Here is a 17,365-nt window from a genome sequence, read left to right as displayed (position 1 = left end):
CAGAAGAAACATCCGATCAATCAAGTCTCTGATTTACAAGTACTTGAATGAAAACCATACAAGCAGCTACATAGATAACCTACAAAACGTTGTCAATGTAATCAACTCGCGTGTAAACAGAGTGACTGGTCTCGCTCCAAAAAAAGTGACCAAGCAACATACAAGCTTCTTGGTATCCCTCACATTGAACGAGAAGATCCAAAAACCAAAATTTTCAGTTGGTGAAACGGTTCGGATAAAGAGAAATATTAAAACCTTTCATCGTGGTTATCAGATACAATTCAGTCACGAGATATTTCGAATAGATAAGGTCCTCACACTCAACCCTCCAACATACCGTGTAGTTTCCCATGAAACAACTGAAGCGATAGACGGCAGATTTTACGAAGCTGAACTAACAAAATATTCAAAAATTTAATATGACATCATTAGACAGCCTTAGAAGTTTCACAATAAATTTAATTTCAAACTCGTCCACAAACACTTACCCCGGCAACACAATGGCATCTTTTACCAACTTGTTGCCAAAAACAATTGATCTCAACAAAAAATTTGGCCGCTGTTAAGTGGCATTGCTCGAAATTTAGTGGCCCGCTAAATTTCAAAACGTTACACAAGGATTACTAGAAACTAATCATGGGGAATCAGAGTCCTCTGAAGATGATAACGATGATCATGCCGATGATGGCGATAAGGTAATAGAGCCAACAAGTGCTGACGAGCTCTACGTTGACATAGGCCGTCGTCGGCGTCGACCTGCAGGTGCCAACTCGAGATGCACAATTGACACCGGCTACTACCCATCGATTGATCATTTGATGAGGAAAATTTTTGCTAAGAGTTTTCGATCAGGACACGCAACTGATTGGCCTTACAATTGGTGTATATCAAGTCAGTCAAAAGCTAAAAATATTGCCACGAGGTCACCAAAAAGATGATTTCCAGTCTACAGAAAACGAGGAGGACGGTTTTCTTACAGCCGCCAGCTCAAGTGAAGATGAAGGCCAACAGACATGGAACGGAACAAAACCCTTTGAAACACCATCCAGTATAGAACTATTTCCAGTGACCTTGAAAATATTCTTGGTACAGACGTTCTTAAAGTTGGCGTCAACCCAAAATTTCCAGTTGACATTTCAGGTGGGCGCCATACAATGTTTGTCTATTGTGACCTCATACAGGATGAAATACTGGGCAACACTTTCACATCACTTCTTAGATCAATTGCGATCAATAGTACATCAAATAGGAAACTAGACGAGGTAGCAACTATTTGTCACCAATCCTTCTCAAACCTGCAGTGGAAAGATGTAGTCAAGTCATCATTTCAGTCAATAACCATAACTATTCGCGATGAAACAGGCCAACTTATGCCTTTTCTATCAATAGGTCGCAGCTGGCTGACTCTGAAATTCCAACTTTTTCCCCAATAAAAATCATTTATCACATTACGAACACAAAAAGCAGTCGCTCATGGACGCACATTACGACGCTCAAATTTCAAGAAATCAAGACAATTTTGTTACCCATGTAGGCCCTGCCAGACAATTTGGTTCAGGTGCCGCTGGTCTTGGTGCTCTAGCTGTGCGTATTGGCCGTTGCACATTACCTCTTTTGAAAAAATACGCATTGCCGATTGCCAAGAAGGTTGGACGGAATCTTGTCAGTGCACCAATTCCAGAAATTGGTCAGATGATAGCCGGAAAAAAGAAGCTAAAAGCTGTTGCGAAAGATTCGAGCAAAAAATCAGTTTCAAAAACAATCTCGGACTCCGTGAAGCCGTCCCGCTCGCGTGCGGCGCCGAAAGGACCGCGCTCCACGCACGCATCGGGCGCCCGGGCCCGCGTCGACGCGCCGTCCGTACGCCCGGTGGCGGGCGGGAGCCCCCCCAGGGAATCCTTATCAGCAAATACACGAGAGATAAGAAAGACAACCTCTCGCAAGCGGACTGCAAAAACGATCAACGGCAGCACTTTTAAAAATTCAAAAGCTAAACGCAGTCGAACTGATATTTTGTCAAACATAAAGTACTAAATGACCGAGTTTACGACCTTAGCAGCAGATATTGCCAACCCTCTAACACATACAGCGCTAGATTTTCGAAAAACCCAATATTCTTGTTAATTATGAAAGCGGATTCGACCAGGAAATCTACCCACAAGTTGGTTCTCGAGGTCCAACCTTGGATTTTCTGATTTGTGGAGATCAACGCAATTGCATTGACCTCAATTTTTTACAATTAGGACTTCAAGTGGCTATTTACACGCCCGATGGAAAAGGTCGTATCAAGACAAGCGACGCAAGCAAATAACGCGCTACACAGTCTGTTTTCACAAGTTGAAGTATACGCTAATGGAATTCTGATTTCGGACAGCAACAACACGTACCATCATCGCGCTTTTTTGGAGACTGAGTTGACAGCAAACAGTGATCGTAAGGAGACTTGGGCAGCTTGTCAGGGATATACTTACGATCCAGAACCCTCATCAGATGCCAATAAATCAGAATGGCTGCAATACCGCTTAAAGGACACATTGACCGGCGAATACACGTTCAATTTCTATGGCTCTCTATATGTGGATTTTTTCAGTTGCGAAAAACTAATGCTCCCGGAAGTTGACATTCGAATAAAACTCTACCGCGCCAGTAATGAGTTCAGTCTGATTAGCTTAGGTGACGACTCAGACAAAATGTTTACAGCAGTTATTGAAAAGCCTCGCTGTTCGTTCGCAAAATTACTGTGACCGAGTCCGTTTGGCTTTCAATTGAAAGGGCACTGCTAAAAGCTCCTGCAAGGTGTCCCTATATAGAATCCCTTGCAAAAGCTTCATCATGCAATCTGGACAAAACTCTTTTGTTAAAGCGTCCATATTTGGAACTGAGCCAATCATACGCTTAACGTTGTGCATGGTCGCGAACGACAAGTTTAGAGGTTCGATGGACACAAACCCGTTCTTGTATCACAAGTACGACATGAAACGAATCAAAATAATACGCGGTAACGGCTTCCCAATAGCAGGCACTCCCGTCGACACAGAGAACAATGTCCGCATATATCACAACAGTTTAACGGCTCTGGGATTTAAAAACGGTGGAAACAAAATTTCTCTGAAGGATTTTGCAAACAATTTCATTGTAATCTTTGATCTGACATCATCACAGGAGGCGTCTAAAAACGTCACTTTATTCCCCGAATTGACAGGAGCATCAATAACCCTCAAATTATTTTTCTCTGAAGCTCTACCAGAGGCAGTTGAACTTTTTTTGATTGGTGAAAGGTTCAGTCAGGTCTTTATTGACGCAAAAAGAAACATCTCCAAAAACCAAACTATTTTCAATGGATAACGTGTCTATTAAGAAAGTAGCTAAAAAGTTTTGTCTCCTAAAGTTTACTTTTGGAGGCGTATGGTCGGCCAACAATTTTCCAAAAATAGCACAACGCAGCGCTCGTTTCCAAATAATAAACACTTCCCCTTCTTATATGAGGGGAACACATTGGATACTGATTGTTGCTATTCATTCAACCTTTTCTGGAAATACTACAAACTCAAATAAGAGGCGGCGTGGTAGAGAGAGTCATGTTAAGCCAGCAAAAAAGTCAATTACTAATATAGTAATTTGGAATAGCTTGCATATTCCACTAAGTTTCTATGTCGATTTCTACGAAAGGGTGCATATTATTTATTCAAATTGTGACAAATATACTATTCATGAAATTGCCTCATCACCTCATCCACAATCCCAATCTTCCAATTTGTGTGGCATTTACTGTCTTTACACCGCATTAAAAATTTTTGAAAAAATTGGACATGCCTGCTACAATGACTCAAAAGACTGCACAAGTGCGATGAAGCAATTTCGACACCTTGTTGAGAGCGCAGTTAAAAATATTGGTTTGATTAATGAAGTAAATTTGATACGAATTTTTAATAGCCGACTGCAGTCAAAACATACGTTCAAAATTGTAATAAAAATTTGTATTTGACATTTCTAATTTCTCTAGTCTGAGTCAGAGTAAGGAACAATCAGCCTCGATCGCTTTGCAGGCAATACTTCAATTGAAAAACTTTTATCATCGCTCTCGCCAATCAATTCGTCTTCTATCGCCTCATAAATGAAAGGGTTCCCAGTCCCACACTCTTTCTCGCTATCATCCTCCTGCTCATTGTCACTCAGATCACTCCAATTCAAAGCAGGTTCATTTTGATCAAACTCTCGCGGAAAGAACCCGGGATCAGGTGGAGCTAAAACATAGTCACTATAAAATTTGTTCTAATTGCATTATTAAAAAAAAAACATTTAACAACCGAAAGATGAAGTTGATGCCGTGGAGACAGAATATGCGTCATGTGGAGTGAGCTCTTTGAACTCAATTAAGTTCTTCTCTTCGTCAGCTGACAGTGAAGCTCGATCGTCGTCGTCGGTATCGCTTGAAAAGTCAGTACTGGTTGTGCAAGGTTTTGGTGGCTCCTGGCCAAGACTATAATGACCGTACGGTAAGGTGTCAATGCCATTATCAAGAATAAACCACTTGTCGTCGAAACAGCTCAGAGCTGTTTTATTTGTAGTGGTAACTTGTATCTGGTGATTAGCCGAATGTATTCTGGTCATTGGCGCCCTGCTGCTAACACCTGTTTGAAGACACTGGAGTTATTTGTCGTGATGAAGCGTTTTCTTAAGTACCTTCTGAACGCCCTTTGCACTCTGTTTAACACCGCTGACAAATTTGATACTATACATTTTCGATCGCAAGATTACACTTTCCTCCAAAACTGATCCATTTAATTCATCTGTCATTGTCAAAGGAACTTTTTTGTTTGTCGGGTCGAAAAGTGGAGGAGATGTTGGATAGTCGCTCAAATCTAGCAAATGTTTGAACTCCTCCATGTCCTTATACAGATCATCAGTCTCTATGCGATACAAAAGTGAGTCCGTGTCCTTATACGTGACGCAAATTCGCGAACCGTATCTTGGTCTCATCTCGTTGTAATGAAAATTGTATAGTGCGAGTTTAGAAAGATCAAGGATGGCCGCTCCCACAGGCGTTGGTTTACCCCATTTAACAGTTGGCTCGGAGAAGTAAACGGAACATAAGTTGTCACTGATAATTTGGAACGATTTGAAATTCGTTTTTGATGTTAGTTTCGAAGCTTTAACCTGATCCGAAACAAACTGAATTTTTTTTCTGTTTCGTTTATTCTCCATGGTTTTCCCGAAACAGGCGTTGGACATAAGTTTGTAGAAATTTTTTTCGAAGTTAGTTGGTGCCATTTTACGCATAGAAGTGTTCTTTTCAATATAAGGACGCAACCAGTCTGACTGATTAAACTGGAGCACGCGATGAAGAGCAACCACTTTCAGTCCCTGTTCCAGATAAAACAACAAATTTTCAATATGAAAGATATAATTCTTCTTATCAAATAAAGTTTCCACAAGCTTCGGCACAGATGCCCGGGTTTGAGCTAACTGCTTACTATAGGGTGACAACCAGTTGTCGCTAATAAAAAGTTTCTCAGGAGCCAGTGGAAAATCAGAATGATCGTTGTGAATTGAGGCGGGATAATTGAGATCAACTTCGACAAAGTAACCGACACTATCTTTGTTTTTATAAGTCTCAATTAGAGAATCAGTATCAGCAAACTCAGCCCACTGGTATCCGTCTTTTGGCAGTTTTTTCATCATTATCCCACCATAAAGCGAGGTTACGTCTAAAAACGCCCCATAAACTGAGTTTTGATCCTTGTAACCATTCAGATCCTTGTTGTTTGCGCGAAAGTGGCGAAGGGCTCCTTCTCCGTTGAGACCACCTCTGATTGCTTTTTCGCAAAAGAGGAGCATATCAACATCCGAAAGCAATCCAAGTTCAACGTCCGTTGTTATCAACATTGCGTCCCAGCTGAGATTCGGTGCACTGTAGAAGTATGCTGGATCTAGACGGTAAACATTAATGCACACTGAACGGAACAGTTCAAATACATCGGCCAGCAAAAAGACATCAGTTTCCAAATAAGCATTGTGGTAATCTCCAAAGTTGTCACATTTGAACAACTGATACATTTCAACAGCTTTCTGATGCATTTCCTCTGTGATATCTATCTTTCCTGTTAATGTGTTTTTCCACTGTTCACCGTAAACGGGAAGACCATGCTTAAACTTTTCAAAACAGTCCAGATAGGAGTAGGGAAAAATTCCTTTGCTTCTAATTCTTTTGAAATGAGCATCTGAGTATTGAGCAAAATGGCTACGAAGCAACTTAAGATCGCCATCTTGTAACGTCTGAGCCATAGAATCAAGACCTGAAGCCATAAAATTGAAACTATCGAGAAAGCGTATTTCGTTTCGAACAATTTTCTCAACACCACATTTATTGGTGTAGGTCTTAACAGGAACTTGAACCGAAAAAGAAATAAACGTCTCCTCAGTTCTTGATATTGCAGAGAGAATTTCGTTTTCCTCCAACACAAGGTACTTCACTATGTGATGAGCATCGTATCGCGACAAATTATGAAAGAGAACCGGTAAAAACGATCCAACTGTAACAGCTAAATTGCAAGCTGAGTGCGCCACTCTAAGCACAGTTCCAGTTAAATGGCAGTGATGGACTACTTTCTCCTCAGTGATTAGAAAGTTTTTTTCACAAATGCAACACGGCGCTGTCCAGTTCTCAACAAAGTCTTGTTTCGCAGAATTTGACATTTTTAGAAAGCGATAACGTTGTCGCTCGGAGTCAGCCCATTTAACCCAACTTCGCAAAGTACTCATCAGATTTGAAATGCAGTCTTCTCCTCTATAAAACTTCTTTAGTTGCACGTTGGAATTCCTGCTGTCAACTAATACAGCACCGAAACTACAAGGGTACTGTTTTTCAACGACAAAACTCGAAGCAGAGCTTTCATTTAAGCCATTTCTGACAAGTTCCTCAACTGATTCAAAAGCCTCAGTTCGAACGTCGAGAGCCTCTAGATCCGCATAAACCACGAAAGGGCATTTGAAAGTTTTTTGCCAATTTTTGAATTTCACCGTTGACCCTTCTTCAGGCATCTGAATAACTTGAGGTTGATGATGCTCGCAGAGAGATTTATGCAGCTTAAACTTTTCTCGCGCAATGCTCTGTAGACAACGCTCGCAAAATTTTCGTATATTGTTCTTTGAGTTGGCGGTGGCAGGCGAACGCAGCAAAACTTTCATAACACGATCCAAATTTTTTATCAGGCAATAATGCCTATTGTTTTCTTCTGATAAAAGTAACAAATTTATTCTTTTGGTTTTGCCTCTGTACTTGCTCAAATAAACAGGATAAAATTTTGTCTGTTCATAAGCGAAGACGTTGATTTTAAGGTGATTATTTTTCTCAAAAGCCGGTATGTCAGTTAGAGCAACTGGCATTTTTTTCGGATTGTAGTGAAGTGCGCTAAAATTTTGACGGTAACTTGAGGTCTTTCTTGATTTTGCTTTATAGGGAAAAGCGCAGCCAACACAGAGTAGAGAAAACAAAAATTATCCTTTAGATTCTTGATGTTCAGAACCGATTTTCGTTGATTTTCGAGTTCCGGCGGTGTAGCTATATATGATCCGGCTCGGAGAGGCGCAAACTTTGTAACCTTCAGCTCAACTAAATGCAATTTTTCAATAACCCATCCACTTCCAGCTGTGCAGAAAACGTTGATTTTAGTCAACAGTTTATCGACGTGTGAAAAATATCGTCGGCTGTTAAAGTCGTCGAGAGGCTTTCCATTGGACTGTGAAAAAAGCAAACAGTGCTATCATCGGTCAACGGCTTCACAAATTTCACTTCAATACACATTCCAATTTTGATCAATATCAGATCTTCCAGTTTGCTGTTGATGAAATCAATGATATCACTTTCCTTATTAACAAGAAACTCAAAAGGGTCAAAACTGGAGTCTCCTGATAATTTCAGCCGAAAGGACTGGAAGTGCTCCCGAATAGCTTTTCTTTCACGCTCTAATAAAAAATATCGTTTTGACAAAGACGAGCAGGATTTGTTCTGGCAGCAGGAGCAGTAACTGAATGCTCATCCGTGCAGTGTTTTTGTCCATGCGTCCAAAAGGTCTGACATGTGTTGCATCTTACTGAACGATGAAACTTGTGCACATTCTTTAGGTGACGGACTAAGTTTTTGGCAAGCGTAAAAACAGTTTGGCAATGGCCACATCGAAAACTCTGATCAGGCAGCTCGGAATGTTTTTGATGCCTATGCAATAGAAAATCTTGTCGTTTCGCAAAGTCTTGATTACACAAATTGCATTTCACCATAACGCCTAAACAAACTAATTAAATCAATTTTTATTATTTATTCCTTGTAGGAAGTGGCTACAAGGAAGTCTCTGGCGTTGTTCAATTGAACAAGCCAGAAAAGATGCAAGGGTCCATTTTATTCAAAACCGGGAGTCCAAGCATCTTTTTTTTGTTTAATTCCTGTAATGGAGGATAGTCGGAAAACAGACTTCGAAAAACATAAGTTTTTCGAAATCTATTTCCCAACTATCCCCCACCCGACTTCTGCTTGGTCCCCTCGACGAGAGGTAGCCAAGACTGACGGAAGCCAGAAGGAGAATTCAGTATCCTTAGTGATGTATAAGAAAACTACAAGAAACAAAAAGAACAGAGTCAAAAATTTTGAACATCACTCTGAAGCTCAAAACCTCAACTCTGTTTCCTTTGTTACTTGCAGCTCCCTCACATCACAAAAATTACGGATTCCTAATTTTTGCTTTTTCTGTTGTAATTTTTGAATGCTTTTAGCAGTACTATCAAGACCACGAACTATTAATTTTGAGAGCACATCTCAAAATAGCATGCCGATCTGTTTTTGATTAGCAATTAAAATCAAACGGGACTCAAAATTTCAGACTTTTGGTCGATATGCATAAAATTTTCAGTAACTTGACGGATATCGGTAATTAAACTCAAATCTTTTTTGAGAAAAAAAGCAGGAAGAGCACAACTCTTCGTATTTAACTAGCTTAGCATAAAGTTCATTTTGTCAGCCAGTCCGATAGATTAACCAAAAGTAAATTTTCAATTCAAGGTATGAATCGAAAAGGAGTTAAAATTTCACTGAAAGAAAAGGCACCAAAAATTGTTGATGCGTGTGGGCTGACAAACCAATGCGAAATTTTTTCTGAAAAAATGAACCCAGTGAAGTTCATATTCAGCGATCGGAAACTTTAAACTCAAAAATAAGAGCTCAGCTCTTTCGGTTAAAAAAAGAGCTTCGCTCTTCAAGAGCACCCAGCATAAAGTTCCTAAAACCCTCTTTCTTTCCCTCATACCCGCATATCCCATGTCATCAGTTCACTATATTGACCAACCCATACCCTATTTTCTTGATATTAGTTCTAACAATAACGTGAACGATTCTCACGTCACAACTTTGGATTATTAGTGCTACCGATTTTGGAAAATATCATAAATTCGATTCTGATTGTATTTCAGAATTATTTCAAATTCGACAGAAAGTTAGAGAACGGAGTAAATTTTTCTTGACTGCTCAGCAGAGGCACAAGTTTAGGAATTAGGACCGAATGAAAGAAGTCTCCGTTATTTGGCTCATGTATTTGATATTGGTATCACCTGCTGATAAATTGATACTATGTTTGTTCATGAAGAATATGGTTGTTGGTATTGAATGTATCTAGTGAAAACTTGTTCAAGACGAAAAGATAAATTCGACTTATGCAGGCTTAAGTCGCACCAAATTAGGTGGTAACACAGGTTTTCCATATGCACGGACCTGGACAAAAAGCTATAAAAACGCCAAGATATTTCTCTCGAGTCTGATATACTGAGACTAATCTCCTAGGGTAAATTCAACACAGAAGGCCGAATCGTGATTAATTTCAATGTCTGCGAACGCATGAGGATGGACAGCAAAAACTGCGAAGTGATACGAGACATAAAGGGTAATATTTTATATATGTTCCAACTAATTAGGGTTTATTGTAGAATAGCAATCTGCTTATTAAAACTGTGCGGATTGGAAGAGGTGTTCTGATATGAAAGTCTAGATAATTTTGTTTCTATTTAGGGTAATATTTTATATATGTTCCAACTAATTAGGGTTTATTCTAGAATATCAATGTGCGTATTAAAACTGTATGCGGATGGGTAGAGGGGTTCTGATACATAAATGTCTAGACAATTTTGTTTCTATTTAGATACAGACAACACGTACTACAGATTTGCGGTCAAATACTTCGACCCGCAGGACATCATACTGAGTGTGTTCTTCTACCTTAAGAAGTTCAGCCTCAAAGGTGATATGTGGGCATTGCAATACACAGCCATTCATCTACGTGAATTTACAACCCTGATGCTTCACCATAAAAACTATATGAGGGCTAAGCGAGAGAAAATCAATAAGCGTTTGATTCCGATTGCCGAAGTCAAACCAATGAAAAGAATGCGGGAGACTGAAAGCGAAAATAACCCCCCCGAGGTTGTTGATTTAGCCTCAGAGGATGATATGCCTCTGATAAACTTTAGAGACTCCAGAGAATAATTTTGAAATTATCATTCGCAAAACAATAACATTAAATTTGATTATTAAAAGCATTGTTTTATTGTTCCTTGTATTTAATAATCAGAGCTGTCTTCTTGCTACAAATTACTTCTGAATTAGAAATCTTGTTTGAAAGCTGTACTATTGTATGAGCGAAAGAGAACGGTTAAGATTTTCGCATTTAAATTGTAGCATTTCGTAGTCTTTGAGTCTACACTAGATAAAAGGCGGCAAAGATAGAGATACCAAAACGTGCAGCAATAAAGGAGTATCAGCTTTTATCTAAAACAACAGTTTTTGATTCAAAATCAAATTTACCCAGAAGCGGTTTGGTAAATTGAGCACACAAGACAGAAGTAAAAAGGACCAAAAGCAAATTAGTCAATTTGCGATATGTCAATCACAAAGATAAAGCAGTAAATAATGGGCCATAAACTGAACTTTGTATGAACTAACCTTGATGAAGTTCGGTATATGATTGCCAAAAACGTTTCAAAATGATGCTCCTGTAGTACGGTGGTTTAGGCTAAAAAACTATGAGAAACATATGAAAGCACTAAAAGATTGGGTTCGAGACTAATAAGTGGAGGGATCCTTCTGTGCGGTAGACCACCCCATTTCTCACTACTCACAGGATTTGTTTTTACAATTCACAAATTTTCATTTTTTTTAATCACGCCGAAGCAGGAAGTGGAGCGAAAAGTCGAGTGGTTTTGAATTTGTGTTTCACTAAAATGTTAACTTTAACTGAGTAAACAGTGTTTCAACACAAAATCTTTTTCTATTCGATAATTTTCTTTTCACATGCGGCAAGTTGACGTGAGATTTTTTATTCGTTTTTAATCGGGTGTTTTTTTGAATCGTTTTCGTATTCCACTCCTAGTCCTTTTTTGTTCGTTTTTTTTTCGTTCAGTCAATAAAACTTCCTTGAATTGTAATTCAGGACCTGTGGCGCTAAGTTTTTACAACCCAAAGTTTTTGGGTTGTATTGGTGTGTTGTCTTTTTTCTAAGATCTCTTCGCACTTTTTTGGCTTTTTCGCGTCATTAAGAAGTTAAAGTAGAGTGGAGTGGTGATTTTAATCACGCTGGATTAGCAAAGGGAGCGAAAAAGCGAGTAGGCTTGAAGCCTGATTTTCTCCAGGTACGTTTGAAGTGGATTGAGAAGTTGGTACTTAAACAATTATTTTGATTTTTGAAAGCATTTTTTTCACGTGCGGCAATTGGGTTGCTGTTTTCAGTTTCTCGAGTTCTATTATTATGATACCTTTGTGTTGTAATAGCGCATATTTGCAAATTAGTTAAACTCCTCGACGGGCCGGTTTTGCTTTTTTAGTTTGACACTATTTAGTGTCAATATTTTTGAAAAATTGGTTGTTAGAGCCCCTTTTTTTGTTAATAGCCGCACAGCGATAGCTGAGGCTATTATAAGCCTTCTTTTGGTTTCTCTTTTTCTCGCTCATTCGTGATTAAATCGAAAATCCTTACGCTCAAAAATGACTTCTCACTCTGAAATTGAACTTTTCTTTAATTCAAAGAGATAAGGTCTAGTGAGTGCGTGTCCCTCTAATTGAAGGGCATTTGAGAGCACCTAATAGAAGCAGCAATAACTTAAGCAGATGCTTAATCAAAATGCAACATCTCAGCATTAAATAAAAAGGTTTTGTTCTGTTTTATCTTTTTGAGTCTGCAGATCTACGAAGCTATAGGGGCTAGTTTCTGGCAACCTGCCAGCTTTGTTATTTGTGTTGTCTTATCACCTAGCATCAATAATGATAGTGTCGTTGGTTGCTAATGAGGCATAATTGAGCCTGATTAAATATTTGAGTTTGGCTATTGGTTTTCATGACTAACACTCTGTTCTCATAGTATTTTTAAAAATTTTCGTGTTTCGGAGTAATTATTAATAGCCGCCGTCAGCCTCTCAACGGCTATTATTTAGGCGCCCTCTTCTTTCTTGAATTCGATTTACTTTTTGATTACGTTTTTCGTTTGACATAATTCACGATTTTTATGTTTGACATCTGACTTACTTCACTCACCGTTTCAACTGAATGGATTTCACTCATTCAATTACGCAATATAGTAATTGTGGTCAAAGTCAAAGGATCAAAATTATAAGAGACGGTATAAACCGATAAAGCGCAGTCATTGAGAATTAGGTTATCAAAGTTCATTATAGTTTTTGCTAGCTGACATTAGTATTAAGCTTATTAAGCTTTCAGTTTAAGATTCGAGTTAAGTTTAGTTTTAGAGTCCAACTGAAACGTTCTTTCGAAATCTCTATGACTTTCATTGTTTTCAAGAAGTTTTATCAAATATTTGAAGTCTACGAGATTTAATGGCTGAATTTGTTGTCTTTTCTCTTAGTCTCCTCAATGACAAGGTTCCTCGATTGCTAAGTATGCCCAAATTAATCGAATTAATCGTTGCAAGCTTAAGCTGTTTTTTCTTTGACTCATGCGCTGTTGGTTTTTAAAAAGTTTTACCGAATTTTTGTGTTTTGTTAGTTATTGTTGTACTTATTGCTGTTTTATCACTTAATCTCTTTAATTGCAGTTTTCATCGGTTGCTTTTAAGTGATAGGTGAATCTAATTAGTAGCTTGAGTTCATAGCAATTGTTTTTAATATTGTGACACCTGGTTTTTCAAAAAAACTGTTTATTCTGTGGTCTTACGTGTGTTTTTGTTGTCTTATTGCTTAGTATCAAAAATACGATATCCCTTATTAGCTTTCTAGTGCTGCTTATTTTTAATCAATTCATTGGCTCCAACTTATAGCCAACGTTTTTATTTCTCTAAATTACCGTTTGTTTTTGAAATGTTAATGATTTTGAAAATCTTGCGTTCTTTTGTAGTTTTATTGTACGTTTTTCAGCCATTAGATCTGCTTAAAGGTATCTTCTGACTTCTAAAGTTTTATGCGATGCTCTTCAAGATTTTGGCATTTAGTTATGTGGTTTTCGTACTTTGATGCCTCTGACCTCCACGAGTTTTTGCCAAAAAACACTAAATCTTGGAAAAAAATTTCCATATTTTTCAAGATATTTCAAGAAGAACGCATAAAGCCCATATTTTTCAAGAAGAACGCATAAAGCCCAATTTTATATATTTCTTGATTGAGCTTTGTTCTTGTAGGTCTTAATTACCGTCTCTAATTGCCGTTATTGGTATTAATACTAGCCTCTGTTTTCTCTCATTGAGTAACAGGAGTCTGTTCCACTGCGAAATGAATGTTATCATAGCAGTTTGCACTTTAAAAATGGTTTTTGTACAAAATCAATTTTTTAATACCAATTGGGGTTATCAAAATAAATGGCAGCTATTATCCGGATTTTCGCCGGTTATCTTATTTATGCAAATTTATTGCTTGACCGTTTTGATTTTTTTTTACCTAGAGCGTTTTTGAACATTCTTTTGCTCACTCTAGCAATTAAAGTAGACTTTGCGTCCCCCCGAAACGGTATAAGCTGGTAAAGCCCTAGGGAATTAATTCTTTGATCACCTCCTTAGAGTTTTAATAAGATCATGTGTATGGTTGAGCCAATAGGCAGATTCTCATGGTTTAAAGGGCAATCTTTAACTTTTGTACCAAATGAAGGTCTAGGCAATCTTTCGTGTTTATTTTCCTTCAACACGCGTGTTTTTGAGATGTAAATGATTGATTTCATTTGTATCATTTTGTACAATTTATTTGCTTATCAATGAGATGTTAACATCTTAGCCAGCTGTATAGACTCGAATTATAAAGCGGGCTTATTTTTTGCACTCAATAGTTGATTACTGTATAAGTGTCAACTAAAACTACAAAGCTTTGTTATTTTATTATAACATTCAAGTTAAAAGAGTCCTTTGAGAAAATTAACGAACAGTTCGTTTAAATGTTCAACAATGGGCAACTTTTTTGACCGTACATTTGCCTCAATTTTTAAAAATGAAGTTAAAAGAATTACTAGTCTTTTTAGGGAGCGTCATATCTAATACTTGCCACTAGAATGTTCCTAGGATTTTGTGCATTCGCTTTTATACTTGTGTTATGATCCTCTTATACTTGGAAGATATCACATTGCTTTGGCGGTAAATTAGGAAGAGAAACAAGCTGGTCAAATTCTTCCTTCATTGCGTGACTCAATAACATCGGCAGATATTCTGTATAGTTTCTCTCAAACCAGTTGTCCGAACGGAAGTTATTGTTTGTTTGTAGGACGTATGAGTAACTATTCATATAACGAGGAGGTGCACATTCTGGACTGGTGTCAGAATGACAAGCGATGGCAGTTCAATGTGAGAGTGTACGGACTGAAAACTACAGTGCTGCAGTTAGCAGGCCATTCCACTGTCTACGTGGAGAGATACAGATCTCTCTTCATATTCGGAGGATTCACGCCCGTGTCTATCAAGTGAGAGCTTGCATACTCACTCCTTAATCCCGCTCCTTGAGACATTTTTACAGAAATGTTGGAAAACACGGCTTAATCGAACACCTATGGCTTAATCGACCCATAGGGATTGCACTCAAAGTGAATTTACAGGGCCACACCACTCCACCCCCAAACACACACACCCCCCCTCGCTTGTGCTATCATCCTTAAGCCCCAGTTGGCTACTACCGACGTTAAAAAGCAATTCGCCCGACGTTAATCGATTATGTTATCATTCGCACTCTTTTGAACAGATAATTTCAATGGTTCTGAAATGGTTTGTTATTCTTTGCATGATGTGAACGCCAATAAAGTTTGTGGCGAAACATTTTGTCGGAGATCGAATTGATATTATGTTGGCTATTTCGTTAAAAATGAAGTCTGAAACTAATAGGAATGGGGAAACAAGACGGCGCGCGCGAGACTGCGCGTAGCACAGAAAGTTCCAACATAGGTCCAAAGTTTGTCAAAATTTTTCTTGCTCTGAGAAGAAAAACTCTTTTTGTCAATCAGATTTAAAAAGCTCAAGTTTAAGCAATTTTTTGGGGCCACCTTAATGAGAACTTTCACTAACCTTAAAACTGGAAAAAATCACAACCCGGATTTTGATATAATGACATATTAAACCACATGCAATGTCAATTTTTGCAGTACACAGCAGCTTCTCAGAAATTTGATGCTCAAAAAGAGCAATTACTCGCAAATAATATTTAATAACAGACGGTTGTTCTCAGAAAAAAAATGAAGCCGTCAGTTTAGCCGCTCGAAGCCGCAAATAATTAAGTGATTTTCAGCATAATTTTTTTTCTCATTGAAAATTTGTTCAACAAATGAAATCTCTTCCAATTAAACTGACAAAGATTGCACTAATTGTTCAGCCTCTCGACGGCTATCATTTCGACGGTTATGGTGGTCAATTTTCTGCTCCGAGTCGTTTCCGGAAGTCTTCTGGCTGTGTTTTCTAATTCGCTTTTTCTTTTTGATCACGTTTTTCGTTTTACATGAGTCACGATTTTCACGCTTGACTTCTGACTTGACTCACTGACTGTTTCCACTGTATGGATTTTGAATTCTTTCACGCATTGAATTACGCAGTAATGAATACGGTCAATGTCAAAAGAGCAAAAGCTAAAGAAGGGATAAACCGATAAAGCCCGGTCATTAAGTCGTAGTGAATTTGAATATCTAAGTTCCTTAGAGCGATTGCTAACTGATATTATTATTAAGTTTTATACCCTTCAGTTTAGAAGCTGAAGCAAGTATAGATTTAGAATCTAACTGAAAATAATGTGGAGATTACTGTCAAAGTCAAAAGAGCAAAATTAAAAGAAATGGGATGAACATATAAAGCTCGGTCATTAAGTCATAGTGCGTTAGGTTGGAAAAGTTCATTAGAGCGATTGCTAGCTGAAATTAGCATTATGCTTAATACCTTTCAGTGTAGAAGCTGAATTAGGTATAGATTTAGAATCTATCTGAAATTGCAGACCAATTTTGAGGTTTTTTTGAAACGTAGGAAAAAAATTATCTCAATTTCCCTCCTCTTTTTTTCTGTTTCAATCCCGATGTGCGTCAACGTTGGCTTTTTTCCGGCAATCTGTCGACTATGTCTTTTTTCTCTTCTTCCGGCTACGATTTCTGCACACAGAATCAATTCAGCTAAATATAGTCCTATAGAAGCCTTAACTGACTGGAGGAAGTGCTTTTAGCAAACTTTTTCAGCAATTTGGAAAGAAACTTGCTAGCTAAAAAAAACATCATTTTTTTATTGTTTTTAAATGAAAACATATAAATGACTCCAGTAGAATATCTAATAAACAACATTATTCATCGAAATGAGACCATTAGAGCACTGCAAACATCAAAGTCAATTCAAATTTGAAGTAAAGAAGTTGAAAAGCAATCCATTTCTGAATGTGCACTATGAAACCAATTCCAAAAAACCAATTTTATCTGACGCGTTTGTTTATGCCATATTAAAGCTTAAATTGAACGAATACAATGAAGAAGGATTAGAAGGCAGATCATAATTTCGCAGGAAAAAACCAGAAAGTGAATTTCCACTTTTCCTAAACCTTTCCTGATTTGCTTTCCTATTTCTCATTTGAAGCAAAAATACTTGTGATTTCATCTTTTTTTGCTCTTCCTGTTTTCTTATATTCATGGTCAGTTAGAGACCAACGAAGAGCTTTCATCTAAGAACAACGAAGCATCAGGAACAAACAACAGAATATTGAATAAAAGATAAGTTTTCGTTCTTCCTCACATTATTTTCTGTAGTTCTCGTCTCGAATTTCCCATATTTGGCCAAGTCTGTTTAAATTTATTCCAATTAATTTGCAAATGATCTCTTTGGGTTTTTTCAAGGTTTCAGCGTAGGTACTAAGATAATTTTACAAAATTCGGCTATTTTATTTATCT

General features: G+C 37.9%; 1 protein-coding gene across 2 annotated transcripts in view; it reads left to right on the top strand.

The window, feature by feature from the left end:
• Positions 1 to 17,365, top strand: part of LOC142357856 (multiple epidermal growth factor-like domains protein 8) — a 59,881-nt gene that overhangs the window by 27,094 nt on the left and 15,422 nt on the right. For both annotated transcript variants that reach the window (XM_075409357.1, XM_075409356.1), the window contains exon 5: positions 14,728 to 14,923. In XM_075409357.1, coding sequence (XP_075265472.1) covers positions 14,728 to 14,923 — 196 coding nt within the window. The remainder of the gene's footprint in view (positions 1 to 14,727; positions 14,924 to 17,365) is intronic.

This window comes from Convolutriloba macropyga, unplaced genomic scaffold, assembly GCF_964194025.1.
Source record: "Convolutriloba macropyga unplaced genomic scaffold, txConMacr16.3 SCAFFOLD_528, whole genome shotgun sequence".
Taxonomy (NCBI): Eukaryota; Metazoa; Xenacoelomorpha; order Acoela; family Convolutidae; genus Convolutriloba; species Convolutriloba macropyga.
Note: the sequence above shows the minus strand (reverse complement) of the source record. Positions and strands in the feature narration are given on the sequence as shown.